This window comes from Scyliorhinus canicula, chromosome 20, assembly GCF_902713615.1.
Source record: "Scyliorhinus canicula chromosome 20, sScyCan1.1, whole genome shotgun sequence".
NCBI lineage: Eukaryota > Metazoa > Chordata > Chondrichthyes > Carcharhiniformes > Scyliorhinidae > Scyliorhinus > Scyliorhinus canicula.
Window position 1 is genome coordinate 32,745,542 of NC_052165.1, and position 16,809 is coordinate 32,762,350.

General features: G+C 40.8%; 1 protein-coding gene across 1 annotated transcript in view; it reads left to right on the plus strand.

Annotated features, from left to right (window-relative positions):
- Positions 1-16,809, plus strand: part of mon2 (MON2 homolog, regulator of endosome-to-Golgi trafficking) — a 163,345-nt gene that overhangs the window by 89,320 nt on the left and 57,216 nt on the right. Inside the window, 3 exon segments of the mRNA XM_038780176.1 lie at positions 4,659-4,809; positions 7,850-8,061; positions 10,455-10,536. Coding sequence (XP_038636104.1) covers positions 4,659-4,809; positions 7,850-8,061; positions 10,455-10,536 — 445 coding nt within the window.

The window sequence follows — 16,809 nt, forward strand, 5'->3', positions numbered from 1 at the left end:
TTGAAACACTATTCAGTAAAATCATGGTTAATCCAATTATGGCCTTAACTCCACTTTTCCCGCATGTTCCCAATAACCTTTGACTCTTTTGTCAATCAAAATACATCTAACTCAGTCCTTGAATATGTTCAATGACCCAGCTTCCATTATGTTACAACGGCTGACAACCTTCTGAGAGAAGAAATTCCTCCTCGTCACCGTCTGAAGTGGGAGTCCCTTATTCTGAAACCAGAACAAAGTAGTGCAACCTCGCAGTTAAGTGTGTGATTAGTATTTCACTCCACAGGGAAAAACCATTACATTCAAATTTAGTCGTTATCTGTACCATATATCTACCGTTCAAGCACCAAGGTTATATTAAGAGTATACACATCTATTTTCCTAGTTCTGAATTCCCCAGTGAGGGCAAGCATCCTCTCAGCACCTACCCTGCAAATCCCCCTCAGGATCTTATATTATTCTCTATTTTTATAGAATATTTAAAACACTAATATATTCTTGGAGGTTTGGCTAATTAGAAATGAATTGTTGCCCCTTATTGCAGAGATCCTGCGATGAATTTAATCTTGAATTTTCCAATTCAGAATATTTAATCAGACACTGAACATTTCTGTGTCCACTGGTAATATTTAGTAGAAGGTTTAGTGTGTGGCTCTTAATTTTTTGAGTCTCTGGAGATCTTGGATCAAACATTCTGGCAGCAGGAATGAGAGGTTTTGAGGCTAAACACCTTGTTAGGGTCTTTTGAGGGAACCTTGCACAGTGATCAACCATTAACAGACTGGTGGATATTTAGAATTGTCACAGTCCAATTAAAAAAAAAAAGAGTTGGACTGATATATGTTTCAGTGAAACATATATTGCACAATCATTGTACTGTTATTGACATGAATATTGTATTCCACCTAGATTTAACTATTTTGTATTGAGAACTGCTGTGAAGTAGATGTGAATACTCTTAACATGATCTTGCTGTCTGAACGATAGATATGTGTAATAGATAAAACTTAATTTGAATGAAATATTCTTTTTCGCAGAGCCAGACACTAATCACACATTTAACTGCAATGTTGTACCACTTTGTGCTGGGGTAATGAATCAGAGCATTCAGTTAGTCACTGCAACTCTGTAGACGCTCATTAGTGGGAATCTATCCAATGTAAGCACAATGTGCTCCTTATCCAGTCGTTCTGTCATGCAAACATTGTGTAGTGAATGGGAAAGAAATGAGAAAATGTCCCTTTCTAATGAATGGCCCTATTCATAGCATGCCCATGTTCTTTATTACAATTTTCAAATGCCAAAACCGTCTATTAGGAGATTCCTAATAATTTCCATTTTGAGGCCGTTAATAAATAGTGCTCACAAATGTGTGCCAACTAAGCATTCGTACAAATCTTCGCATTTTCAGAAACTTCCAGAATTGTTTAGACCTGAACACCTTGCAGACCTGTACATACAGCTAAGTGAAAATCAGATAGTACTGAAGCAATATCCTAAATATAAAATAGAAATGTTGGACGTACTCAACAGGTCTGGCAGCATGTGTGCAAAAGTGAAAGAATTAGTTTTTATGACTCTTCAGAATACTGAATGTGCTAGTGTAGTTTTGGAATCTAACTGTCTTGGAAGAAGATGGACTGCACCCAGGGTGTATGTCAGTACTGAATACGGTCTGTTGTGGCTGATTGTGAGTGCCAATCATTTCCGCAGCTGAAATAGGCACAGATGAATAGTGTTGGCCCGAGGTTGATTGATATCTGTTCTTTCAGCGGCTATCTTTTCTGTAATATGGTCACATCTTTTGGCCTCTGCTTTTTCCATGCCCTTCCTGACTGCTTGTCTCCACGTACTCCAGTTGGCAGCTAGGACTTCGCATGCATTGATCCTGATACCGGTCAACTTGCGTCTGCTTGTCACCTCCTGCTTACAGCTCTCTGACAGTATAACTGCTGTGAAAAGAGAGCCTAGTGTTAGCCTCTCTGTGCCATAACATAACCTCTTCATCAAACAGTCCTATGTATTGCCTCCGTGTAGCAGTGTATAGCAATGGGGTACCTCGTGGAGCCAGGCTAAACCAGGGGACTCAGGAGACCTGGTCACAGACACATCACATATGGGCCAACTGGTGTGTGGTTATACCCTGGTGCTTGGAGTGGGTAAATACACTGCATTGTTCAATGCCTAGATGCTCAGAAACTCACGGTCTCCATAATATTTTCATAGACCTGTGCCTTGGGGAGGACATTCCATGATCTGATTGGCATTCATCATTTGGAAGGCAGTGAGCTTTGGGATATTCTGATACTGGGAAATACAGTGCACAAAATATCTTCCTGGGCTACCTGTTATCAGAGTTTTTGCAGGTGATAAGATTAAAGACAATATTAAGTGTACAAGTATCTTCCTTCAGGCTGATATGTGTATTTGGTTCAAAAAGCACTTTTGTGCTTCCCAGAATGGTGTTGCATTGCATAGGTATACTGGCATCTGTTCATCTCACTGGTTTTAAAAGTGCTTAACATTTTACACCTTTACCCTCGATACGAAGATTGGTGGAGTTGTGAGGAGGACTATTGTCGGCTGCAAAGAGACATATATAGGATGTAGAGCTGGGCTGAGAAGTGGCAGATGGCGTTTAACCCTGAAAAGTGTGCGATTGTCCATTTTGGACAAATATGAATACTGAAAACACAGTTAACGGTTGGGTTCTTGGCAATGTTGAGGAGCAGAGAGATCTATGTTTATATATCTTTGAAAGTTGCCACTCAAGTGGATAGAGCTGTGAAGAAGACCTATGGTGTGCTAGCGTTCATTAGCAGAGGGTTTGAATTCAAGATCCGTGAGGATGCAGCTGTACAAAACCTTGGTACGGCCACGTTTGGAGTACTGTGTGCAGTTCTGGTCACCTCATTTTAGGAAGGATGTGGAAGCTTTGGAAAAGGTGCAAAGGAGATTTACCAGGATATTGCCTGGAATGGAGAGTAGGTCTTACGAGGAAAGGATGAGGGTGCTAGGCCATTTCTCATTAGAACGGAAAAGGATGAGGGGAGACTTGATAGAAGTTTATAAGATGATATGAGGAGTAGATAGAGTAGACAGTCAGATACTTTTTCCACGGGTAGAACAAATCATTACAAGGGGACATAAATTTAAGGTGAATGGTGGATGATATAGGGGGAATTTCAGAGGTAGGTTCTTTACCCAGAGAGTAGTGGGGGCATGGAATGCACTGCCTGTGGAAGTAGTTGAGTCGCAATCATTAGGGACCTTCAAGCGGCTATTGGATAGGTACATGGATTATGGTAGAATGATGGGGTGTAGATTAATTTGTTCTTAATCTAGGACAAAGTTCGGCACAACATCATGAGCCAAAGGGCCTGTACTGTGCTGCATTTTCTATGTTGTTCAATGGCCGTCTGACCCAAACTCATCTGCTTCGGTTGAAATCGAGGCTCCTATGTTAAACAAATGTCAAGAACAATTCATAATTGCGCAGCACGGATTTGCAATGGTTAGCACAGCTGCTTCACAGCACCATGGACCCGGGTTTGATCCCAGCCCTGCGTCACTGTCTGTGTGGAGTTTGCACATTCTCTCAGCGTCTACGTGGGTCTCACCCCCACAACCCAAAGATGTGCAGGCGAGGTGGATTCGCTACATAAAATTTCCCCTTAATTGGAAAAATTAGAAAAAGGACCATTCATAATTTGCAGATTTACTTTTTGCTTGGAAAGCAGTAGTTTCATCTACAATCAAAAAGGCACAATTTTTATGTACAAAGTTGCCACTCACACCTTAGTGTCATGGGAGTGTCCCTTCAAGAAAGTTTTTTTGTCTTATCACATGGCTTCAGTGATGTCATTTTGTGGGTGGAGCTGAGCTGTTGCTGAGCATTTTTGGTTTCACTTTCATTTTGCTTTGACTGCTGTGGACTCAGACAGGCGAAAGAGGTGTTTTGGCCTGTCTCTCTCTCTCTTTTCATTTTAAAGAGTTGTTCCAGGAAAGAAAGCATTAATTATAGCTACCTGCTGTTTTGGTAACTTAAAAGATATAGTTTGCTTTCCGGAAGGGTTTAAACCTGCTGGTGGACGGGGTCAGAATCTCAGGGAAAGCCAGTCTTATTCAAGTGAGAATGCAGAGTGCTGGGCCATGCCTTTGAAAAGAGCTTTTGGTTCATGGGATTTTGCTTTTGATTTGGAACAGTTAAGGGGGAATTTATTAAGTATTACACATAGATTACTGTAGCTGTGGGGTGACTTTATGTTTTAAATGATAAAAATTCTTGCTGTGTGTTTATACAAATGTTAACCAAGTTCTTGGAATAAAGCTTGTTTGATTGAAGCGTCTGGGAAGACTGTTGAATCGCACCTCAAGTGAAGGCTCTTGTGCTCATCCTAGCCAAATTCAACAAAAAGTTACAGGTCAGGTTAACTCCATAATATATTCTGGAGTTTCTAAACCCTGGCCCATAGCATTGGTACAATAAAACCTATCCGATCATTTCAGTTGGCTATATTATTCAAGGTGGGAAATCGCTGATGGTACAGATACATACCTGGGACAATGTCTTCAGAATGTTGATCTGGAAGTCCACTTTTGAGTAAGTTTTGTTTTGCCTGTTCAACGTATTAAAGCTAACTTTTGCTGTTTTGCAGGCACCAGTGGAGGCGGGGGTCTCTCTGCAGCACAGAATGGGGCAGGGATGAACGCCACTGTGGGACTCACTCCACAGCCAGCTTTTGAATATCGAGGCACATGGATTCCAATTCTAAATACATCTGTACAAGGCACTTCTAAAGCAGCCTAGTGAGTGAAAATCTAGTCCTATACTGGCATCCAAAGACATCGCACTGCAAGCAATTCATTAGGTGATGTGGTCAAAATACATTAGAACACTGATTACAGAAAGATACTGGCAAAGATCTGGGAGACACTTGGTTAGTCTTTGGTGAATGCGACATTCCATGGAAAGGCCACAAAATAAAAAAAAATATCCAAAACTTCAAGCCTTATTTATTCAAACCTTTAGATCTACAATAAGAATTTTCAATCACTTGATTTTGTTTGAACGATTTCACCATGTTGGCTACTTAAACAAATCTAAATGTGATGTAGTTTTGCAAATATCAGTATCCATAAAGACATAACTTTTTTAATGGTTCTGGGATCAGTGGGTTTTCGAGAAATTATTTAGGTGGTCGAGATGTGCCAAGCCTTAAACACCTACCTCATTAACAAGCCAAATGCATCAGATTGCATGGTTTGAGTGTTGTTTTAAAATGCATAGCACAGGGGTGGGCAAACTACGGCCCGCCAAAGGTCTTTATGCGGCCCACCAAGATCAAGTCATAAAAAAATAAATAAAAAAAATAAGGTTAATGGGGGGGGCTGTTGGGTTACTGGTATAGGGTGGATACGTTGACTTGAGTAGGGTGATCATTGACACCTGATTTTAACAAACTGGTAAATGACTGCAGTCAGATGCATCATTCTCATTGACATTGTTCTGTTACTTACTGAGTTACTTTGTTTTTCAAATAAATGTGTTTCATGTGAAGTTTCTACTTTAAAATATTAATTAATAAAAATTAATTGCTTTTTTTTCTTTAAACTGAGTTACTTTGTTTTTCAAATAAATGTGTTTCATGTAAAGTTTCTACTTTAAAATATTAATTAATAAAAAATTAATTGCTTTTTTTTTCTTTAAAAACCTTTTATTTTGGCTATTTTAAATATTAATTATTTTACTTAATATACTATGCGGCCCTTTAAAATTGTGAATTTCTGAATGTGGCCCTTGCACGGAAAAGTTTGCCCACCCCGGCATAGAACATACAGTGCAGAAGGAGGCCATTCGGCCCATTGAGTCTGCACTGACTCACTTAAGCCCTCACTTCCACCCTATCCCATAACCCAATAACCCCTCCTAACCTTTTTGGTCACGAAGGGCAATTTAGCATGGCCAATCCACCTAACCTGCACGTCTTTGACTGTGGGAGGAAACCGGAGCACCCGGAGGAAACCCACGCAGATACTGGGAGAACGTGCAGACTCCGCACAGACAGTGACCCAGCAGGGAATCGAACCTGGGACCCTGTGCTACTGATTGGATAATCTTTTCTGCCCTTTGGCATTTTGTTAACTCTTCAAAATATGGTACATTATACACATCAAATTCGAAAAGTAATGTAGGAATGGTCAATCTATGTCAAAATTGAATATAGTTTTAAAATTTATGATTCAAATCTGGCCTTTCTCATTTGAAACATTTTCACAATGGGCATCAGATGAAGTTGGGATTGAGCTCAGCTGATTTGATTTGATTTATTATTGTCACATGTATTAGTATACAGTGGAAAGTATTGTTTCTTGCCTGCTGTACAAACGATGCATGCCATACATAGGGAAGGAAGGAGAGGCTGCAGAATATAATGTTACAGTTATAGCAAGGTGTAGAGAAAAGATAAACTTAATACGAGGTAAGTCCATTCAAAAGTCTGATGGCAGTAGGGAAGAAGCTGTTCTTGAGTCGGTTGGTACGTGACCTCAAACTTTGGTATCTTTTTCCTCACGGAAGAAGGTGGAAGAGAGTATGTCCGGGGTGCGTGGGGTCCTTAATTATGCTGGCTGCCTTTCTGAGGCAGCGGGAATTATAGATAGAATCAGTAGATGGGAGCCTGGTTTCTGTGATGGACTGGGCTACATTCACGATCTTTTGTGGTTTCCTATGGTCTTGGGCAGAGCAGGCTCCATACCAAGCTGTGATACAACCAGAAAGAATGCTTTCTATGGTGCATCTGTAGAAGTTGGTGAGGGTCGTAGCTGACATGCCAAATTTCCTTAGTCTTCTGAGAAAGTAGAGTCGTTGGTGGGCTTTCTTAACTATGGTGTCAGCATGGGGGACCAAGACAGGCTGTTGGTGATCTGTACACCTAAAAACTCGTTCTCGACCCTTCCTACGTCATTCTCATTGATGTAGACAGGGGCGTGTTCTCCACTAGCTTCCTGAAGTCAATGACAATCTCCTTTGTTTTGTTGAGATTGAGGGAGAGATCATTGTCGTCGCACCAGTTCACCAGATTCTCTATCTCATTCCTGTACTCTGTCTCGTCATTGTTTGAAATCCGACCCACTATGGGGTGTCATTAGCAAATTTGAAAATCGAGTTGATGGGGAATTTGGCCACACAGTCATAGGTGTATAATGAGCATAGTAGGGGGCTGAGGACACAGCCTTGTGGGGCACCGGTGTTGAGGATGACCGTGGAGGAGATGTTGTTGCCTGTCTTTACTGATTGTGGCATGTGGGTTAGAAAGTTCAGGGTCCAGTCGCAGAGGGAGGAGCAGAGGCCAAGGCCACGGAGTTTGGAGATGAGTTTCATAGGAATAATGGTGTTGAAATGTTCTGAAATATTCACCGCCTAGACTGACATGAAACATGGTCACATGGGTGAGCTACTGAAGGGCTCTCTTTGTTTATTGAATTGTATCCTAGAAACGGTCACTTCTTCAGAATAGGGGAGGATATTGACAGAGAACAGCCCTAAACTTGTCTTTGTGGCTGGTTGCATCAATTTTGAAAATGTTTAGAGTTTCCTACATCAGAAACCTAATACTTTCAGTGTATCTTGACTATTTAACTAAATACCTGTAATGAAATTAACCAGATGAATTTAGTGGGTGCTATTGGTTTTACTTAAATGCCTATTTCTAACATCAAAAATGAAAGAATTATTTTTAAGTAACTCCAGAATGGATCAGTAATGTATGTTGCCGATTGACATATGGTGTCTAAAATGTGCACGATTTTAAAAATATTTCAACTATTAATTTGAACCATTCTTTAGTCTAGAATTGCTGGACAAAGTGGAGCCTCCTACAATCCCTGATGGCTATGCCATGTCTGTAGCATTTGGTTGCCTTCTAGATCTGGTTCGTGGTATTACTGCCATGATCGAGGCAGAATTAGACAGTGAAGGGTTCGCTTCCCAGTCTGGCCTTGTAAAGAAAGCAGCAGAGGTGCAGCCTTCAGAGCAACAAGAGAAGCTGGCAGCGTCTGGTAATATATTTGGTTTTACATCCTCAGCCTACGGCCTCTAATCTTAATGGTGTCAACCTATTTTCCAATGAGAAACAAGCCGGATTTTCCTTTGCTCTTCATTAGAATTACAGATACATCAGCGTTCTCATTAGCAATTTACTTTTATTATGGATATCAACTATAGAGATGCTCAAATCATGATTTTGACAGAGTAAATACAGAAAATCTGTTTTCAATAGCGCAGTCAGTATCTAGAAGATAAATATTTAAGGTGATTGACAAAAGGACCGGAATCGAAACGAGGCAGCAGTATTTTGCAGAGCGAGTTGCGATCTGTAGTGTACTGCATGAAAGGGGAGTGCATTTAATAGTAACCTTCATAAAAAAAACTTGAAATGAATATTTGATGGCAAAACATTTGCAGGGGTGTGAAGGACTGGGTCAGTTGAATAGTTCTACCAAAGAGCTGGCACAGGCATGATGATGGTTGAATGGCCTCTTTGTGCTGTTTGATTTTATGATCAGTTCTCCTTTAATAATTACCTATATTACAGACACAGCAGTAAAATTCCTCTTGCCTATTTATGTTGCAGAGCAGCAAGATTCTCCTCAGCTATTTACCGTACCTCCGTACCAGCCTCCCCGAACAGGCGCCGGAATGTGGCGACTAGGGGCTTTACACAGTAACTTCATTTGAAGCCTACTTGTGACAATAAGCGATTTTCATTTCATTTAATTCACCTATCTTACTAATACAACAGCGGGATTTCTTTTCAATTCCATAGAATCCCTACACTTCAGAAGGAGGTCATTCGGCCCATCGAGTCTGCACCGACCACCGGAAAGAGCACTCTACCCAAGCCCACTCCGCCGCGCATTGATCGTGGCCAATCCATTTAACCTGCACTGTGGGAAGACACCGGAGCACCCAGAGGAAATCCATCCCCTTTTTTTAATATGTGGATAGATAGTGGAGATGGAAAACAACCAGAGTTTTAGCTATTGATCACTGTCACATGATGCAGGTAGATCGTAGAATCATAGAATGGTTACAGGACAAGAGGCCATTCCATCTGTCGAGTCCGTGCCGGTTCTCAGCTAGTTCAGCACCACTGTGCCCCACCCCCACTTTTTTCTCATCGCCCCTTCATTTTCTTTTCTCACCAGATGCTTATCCAATTCCCTTGAGAAAGCTCTGATTGTATCTGTCTCCACCTCACTCAGATAATGCATTCCAGATCCTGACCACTCACTGTGTGTAAAATAAAGATTCTCATGCTGCCCTTGCTTCTTTTACTCTGGTTCTCCCGACCTACTCTGTCCTGACACCTCATGGCGTTGAACACCTCTATCAAATCTCCTTCCAACTTTCTCTCGAAGGCGAAGAGCCTAAATGTCTCCAATCCATCCTCGCAGCTGAACTATGAATGTTGAGTAAAAGCAGGATCCAGCTCTGCTGTCTGCTTGCTCACCTAAAAAACAAACAACCAGCATGCATCGTCTAGAATCATAGAATTTATAGTGCAGAAGGAGGCCCTTTGGCCCATCGACTGTGTACTGATCCTTGGAAAGAGCACCCTACTTGAGCCCACGCCTCCATCCTATCCCTGTAACCCAGTAACCCCACCTAACCTTTGGACACTAAGGGGCAATTGAGCATGGTCAATCCACCTAACCTTCGACTGAAGGAGAAAACCGGAGGAAACCCATGCAGACACGGGGAGAAAGTGCAAACTCCACACAGTCATCTAAGGTTAGAATTGAACACAGGACCCTGGAGCTGTGACACAGCAGTGCTAACCATTGTGCCACCATGCCGCCCCTTTCTAGGATGGACGAGGGAGAATAAGTAGAAGGTGCAGGCTAGCCAGTGTGTGATGAAGAACGGATGCCTAAAATTTAGTGAAATGCTTAAAAGGTTGGAGGTAAACTGCAGTTTATGGATTGCTTGAATGCATATGTTTACCTCCTTCCCTTTTTCATATACTTGCAATCAAATGACTACTAAGGCAATCTATTGGAAAGGAAGTGGTGTGAGGGGGAACATACTCTGGCAAAAAACAAGGCCCTTTGGAAGGGAGAAAATGGTGAGATAGTCAACCAATACTCAGGGATTATATTCAAATGTTTACGGAAGTACTCAACAGTCCACTGTTACTTTCTCCAGGTTGTTCTGCTTCTTGAATTGTTTGCAGAAACATTCTTCGCCAATTGTCTTTCCAAAGCCAAAAGCATTCAGAATACTTTCCTTCACCTGTATTGTGAATGTTGCACAAGCTTTAGTGATCTCACTTTGTATTTTGCATGTTTTTTTGGTAGCTTAAATTACTTTTCTTGAGAAATCTGGCAAATTGGGGAAAATTAAACTCCTGAAAATATATCCTGATATTAAGATGCACATTTCTTTTCAGGTTCCCGAGCTGTATGGGAGGAGATGGTCGGTGCTTGCTGGTGTGGCCTTCTTGCAGCTCTCTCGCTGTTGCTGGATGCCAGGTAAATTCAGATGGCTCTTTATGTTCCTGCATAGCTGTGCTACCCAGTTGATAGATTGGGCCAAAACTCGCTTAAAGATTCATGCCAACTCCCCAGAAACACAATTTGCAAATCCACTGTTTCATGCCAAACAAGAATTAGATTAAATCTGATAAGCGCAAAATGAATTTGTTAATATGACACATTTGGATCAGACTTCTAGATGAGGATAGCAGAATTCTCTGAGAAAGATGTAACAATTGTTGTGGGATTAAGCATGTTATTATCTAAGTTCAACTGTGTTTAAAAAATGGCAGTTCATTTTTCCTTGCCACTAGATTATGTCCATATACGCAATGGGGGAAATTGCTCGCAACATGTTTATTTTGGGGATTCTTCCACCAGGACACTTTTCCATCCCCTATTAAATATCCACACGATGCGACTATCTTTAGTTTCTTTGGCTGTTGCCAATTTGGATTCCAAAGAAGTGTATAACTGTCATTCAGTCATGCAAAAATCAAAATACTGTGGATGTTGGAAAACTGAATTAAAACAAAAATGCTGGAAATACTCAACAGGTCAGGCAGCATCTGTGGAGAGAAACCGAGCTAACTTTTCTGGTCGAGATGATCTTTTGATCAACCGTTCTGAAGCATTTATTGTTTTTATTTGTAACTTTCATTCAGCTGGTCATAAAAGAATGAGGAGAGATTTGCACTCTAAATTACAAATTAACTACTACATCATTACACACCAACAGCACCATTTGTCATTGTGCACTCAGTAAATAGAGTTAATGAGCTTGGGTCACCACCTTTGACTTCATAGAGTATAACTATAGTTGGATAACTGAAGTGGTTACACTCCAGTTAAATGATTGTTTAAAAACTGCGTCCAAATTGCCCTTTTAATTTGTAGTCTACAGAACCCAAGATGTAAATATCCCAAAGAGAGAAAATGCTGGAAAGTCTCAGCAGGTCTGGCAGCATCTGTAAGGAGAGAAAAGAGCTAATGTTTCCAGTCCAGATGACCCTTTGTCAAAGCTGAACTCAAAACGTTGCTCTTTTTTCTCCTTGCAGATGCTGCCAGGCCTGCTGAGATTTTCCAGCATTTTCTCTTTTGGTTTCAGATTCCAGCATCCGCAGTAATTTGCTTTTATTAAGTAAAGATCCCGCCCAGATACAATTTATTTATATACTGTAATGACAAAATTCCTGAGATTTTCCCAAACTAGTTTGACAGAACTGTTCTTGCTATGTAGAAAACTTTGCTCAGGTGATTATTATTGTAAGAGCTGGTGTGTCTGATGTATTTTTATTCCAAATTTGTGTTTTTAAAGAATTTTAACCCTGGTTTTAGTTGCATGTTAATCAACACCAAAAGTTTAAAAATACCCCAAATTTGACTTTCTATCCCATAAAATCCCTATAGTGCAGAAGAAGGTCATTCAGCCTATCAAGTCTGTATTGGCCCTTTGAAAGAGCACCCTGCTCTATCCCCATAACCCTACGCATTGATCATGGCTGATCCGCCCAACATGCACATCTTTGGACAATTTAGCATGGCCAGTCCTCCTAATCTACATATCTTTGAGCTATGGGAGGAAAATGGAGCACCCAGAGAAAACCCACATAGGCATGGGAAGAATGTGCAAACTCCACAAGACAGTCACCCAAGATCAGAAGCAAACCTGAGTCCCTGGAGCTATGAGGCAACAATGCTAGCCTAGCCACTGTGCTGCCCACTATTATTGGCTTAGAATTTGAGGTTGGATTTGACTCATTCATTATACAGCAACAACTTATATTTGTGTCATGTCTTTAAAATAATAAAACAACCATAAGGCTTTACAGGCAGATTATAAAACAAGATAGGACATTTAACTGTATTAAGAGATTTTAGGTCAGGTGACCAAAAGTTTGGTCAAAGAGGAAGGTTTTAAGAATTGTCTCAAAAGAGGAAAGCACAGTAGAGAGGTGGAGAGCTTTCGGGAGGAAGTTCCAGAACTTTGAATCTAAGCAGCTGAATGCATGGTCACTAGTGGTGGTGTAATTAAAATTGGGGATGCTGAAGACACTAGAATTAGATGAGTGCAGGTATCTTGAGGGTTATGAAGCATTATTTTGTAAAATCAATTATCTGACCTTTCCAGGTACACAGTTCCATTAAGAAACTCAAACCTGTAAACGGAATAAGATCCCTGAAGTTCCATTTCTGGGGTTGCATAAATTGCAAACTCTGAGAAGGGAAGGAACTTGGAGCAGGGCCTAGTTTGAACAGGCCTTCACTATTTTTGTGCATTATAAAATTCTGCCAAGTGAGGGCAGGCACTTCATTCATCATTTGACTGTGCCGATGTCACCAAAAGAGGTACAAACAGCATCTGACAGAAATATTGCCATTTCCATCACCAATCATAGTGTATTCCTAGATGCATAATCCAGGAGAAAGTGGGGTTAGTGAAATTACAAACGCTTGTTTTAATATAGCAAATGATTGTTACCTGATCAGTTGCTATTGGGGAAAGTGACAAATACAGAATTAGAGCATTCAAAATTTTAAGATCCTTAGCCAGCTCACTTGCATTGAGAAATATTGTATCTGAAGCAAGTACTAGAATAAGGTGAAAATGATAAGGGTACCAGCCCAGAATTTGAAGATGCCCCGATCCCTAAATTTATACCAGGTGAGGTATACATCCATATAGCGGGGAGAAATCCTGCATTGGCCCAGAACCACACCCAGAAGTTCTCCAACATCTTTAAGCTTACATAGTTAGGCATTAGACTTTGCTCAGTGAGTAGCACTTTTGCCTATGAGTCAGAAGGTTATGGGTACAAGGCCTATTACAGGGACGTGAACACCGAATGAAGGCTGCATTTCAGTGCAGCACTAAGACGGCCCTGCTCTGTTGAAGGTAGTCTTTCAAATGTAACATTAAAAGGCCCTATTTGCATTCGCTTGGAAATATTTTGAAGAAAAGCATGGAAGTTAATCCTGGGTCCTCGCCAATATTATCCCGAGACCAACTTCTGTTAAACATTATCTGGCCATTATCCCACTGTTGCTTGCAGGACCTTGCAGTGCGCAAATTGGCTGGCATGTTCCTGATGTTACAGTAGTGAGCATACTTCAAAAATGGTTCCCTCTGGGGTCAGGTGGGTCAGTTGGCTAGATGGCATGAGCGTGATGCAGAATGACGCCAAAGGCACAAGGTTCAATTCCTGTACTTGTTGTGGTAGTCCCATACTTGATGAGAAGTGTTGCTGCTCAAGCTAATTTACCATTTCTGTGTTTCTAACAAGAAAGAAATTCCTGTGGTTCCCCCCATGGTCTGTGGCTAATTACCTTCAATTACCTCGAAGGTTATAAAAATGATGCACACAAATGCAAGTTCACATTGGTTTTAGCAGCATAGAAAGTATCTTGTCTATCCTGTCAGCGGGCCGACAAGGTCAAGTTTGTGTTCCTCTTTTTGCTCTCTCCACCCTTCACATGTTCCCTTTTAATCTCAGGCCTTCTCCCATATTGGTCTTGCAACTGACCACTGAAATTGATATGCAAAATATCTGAACTTCATGTAAAACTTGACCTGTGACATGGACCAAAAGTGGGCTGTAGCTTTGAATTGATTGTGGCAGGAGCTTGTGCTTAGTTCTAACTATAGATGTAGCCCTTAACCCTGTGCAAGGATATGTTGCAGTATTTGTAAAGCTCAATTACAACCTCTAGTGGCAGAAGCAGTGTCGCATCAGCATGGCATCAGGTACACCTATTTACCTCATAACTGCAATGATTTTATGATAGTTTCGTCATTAAAAAATTACCCAGTTGTGTACATAATCCAAGGTGTTTTCTTTAAACTGGCTATAAATCTTTAAAATGTTCAAGTATTCATTTTGGAACAGAATCAATCTTTCTAAAGGTTAATTGTGATTGCGTGTTCACAAGTTGATTAAATGGATTGTTGCACTGTCTTTTCAATTCTCGGGTATGGTTTAAAAGTGAAATGAAGGACAAGCAAATTCATTGATCGTTGAAATTTCTATGCTAGGTTAGTGACAAACTGAATATAATGATTCACAATTAAAAGTTACTCTCCAGTGACCTTTGGTTTTAAAAAGGTGCACGGAAATGAACAGTGGGTAAGGCCAGTATGTGTTGCAGTTACAGTGTCTGCACACTTGATTCATCTGCTTGTGCTCCGTGATGATGTTCACTCATGAAGATTTGCCTTTTAGACAATGTGTCGGTCGGCTTCTGTAACCTGCATGGATCACTGACCACAAAGGCATGGGGAGGAAAAGGTCAAGGAAAGTAGAATGTGAACATTGCACTATTTTTGTGAATTTGCTGATCTTTCAGTTCACTTTTCACATTAGTTGTTAACACTCGGCGCTCCTGGATTAGGTGTTGTATGAATAAAATGCAGATTAAAGTTTCTTTATTTCCTTTGAACCCATCAGTGTTTCTCATGAGCACATCTAATTTTGTTGCCATTAACGGCCATCATTGTGCCTGAGGTGGATAGAATTTTGCAGTTCAAGCTTTTTTCTTGCCTTTCATCCTCTTCTCGTCATTTGTACTTGAGTGTGGTTCCAGGATGCTGTGTCTTTGCTCATATGACCATTCTCCATGCGTGCACCTCGACATGCGATGTTGACTGGTCACATGATGAGGTGTCATTCCCGACTTACTTTTCCAAGAAGAGTTATTGGCTGATATTTCCTCTTCCCAAAATGAAGTCAATTTGACATAAATTGCTAATCTGACTGAAATAGGCTAATCAGGTCAGACCAAGAATCAAATGCATCTTTGTGCCCTGTGTGGCTCAGCACACCATGAACTGCCGCGCATGGTCCCTGAAAAAGAAGAGAACCACTGAATCTGAGGAATTTATGGAAACCTAGAAGTTACTGTCAGTAATTCAGTGCTATTCCAGAGGATGTGCAGTTGACTGGGAAAGAATTTATAAGTTCCAATCTTGAGCTGTTCGTGAATCTAAGGCCCCATGAAGGTATAATTAGGTTTTAATAAACTTACTAAAGGACTTATTAAAGTCACAATTACAAAGAAACACCCTCATTGTCCCTGAAAAAGCTAGTTTTATATTTGATGAATATTATATTTTATTTCTCAGTTATGATAAATTGTGCATACGACTTTAAAAAAACATTTGTACTTACATTTTAACTTCTATCATAATTGAATCATCATTGTTTATTTCACCATCTGAAAACTTAAAAGTGAAAGATATTAGAATCCCTACAGTGCGCAAGGAGGCCATTCGGCTCATCGAGTCTGCACCGACCCTCTGAAAGAGCACCCCATCTCGGCCCAATCCCCCACCCTATCCCCATAACGTCACCTAGGACCAATTTAGCAAGGCCAATCCACCTAACTTGCATATCTTTGGACTGTGGGAGGAAACCAGAGCACGGGAAGAACATGCAAACTCCACACAATCACCCGAGGTCGGAATCGAACCCAGGTCTCTGATGCTGTGAAGCAGCAGTGCTAACCACTGTGCCACTCTGCTTTTGACTTTCTGATTTGCTATTAGTTAGAATACTTCAATGTGATTGGCTGCTTATCATGCTGGTATCACCTTTGTTGGATGTTTGGAAATGCCCCTGACTTAGCATCAGATTTAAACTGCTGTTGGCAAAGGGGAAGGTCTGCAGTCTTGCGTGTACTTGATCTTTGTGGAATGCTATCTTCAAGGGCAGCAACCAGTGCTGTTGCTTTATCACTGACCGCAAATGTTCAGAAGGTGCAAGCTGATTAATCTAGAATGACATATTAAGAAAATATATGGAAGTACAGATAACTTCAATCAGACAAATTTTCTACAGTCTGTCATCTGGAAACTGGGATTAAAGATTGGCATACATTGTGGAAAGGCCACATTTTACGCAAATAAATGAAAATGTTGTGATATTGCATAATAGTTTTGCTCTTGTTCTCCAACTGTGTGTGCGCTTCAGAATCTGTGCCATTCCAACAGCCAGTTTTCCCAAAAGCTAATTCTTTTTGCTTTTCACATCATACTTCTGAGAATAGAAATTGATATGCATAGTACTTTTAGGGGCATATAATTGGTGCACCAGTAGTGGATGATAGCCTGTGCTGGGAATAGGGATAAATGGTGGCGTTTCCAGCCATTCTGTCAGTAGAGATTAGGTTGTGTGGGCATCAGCGTATTAAGCATTCTATTTTTCTTTTAAATTTTTGATGGTGTTGCCGCCATGCGTCAAAACTCCAGAAATTATCATAACAGACCGTCCTCCT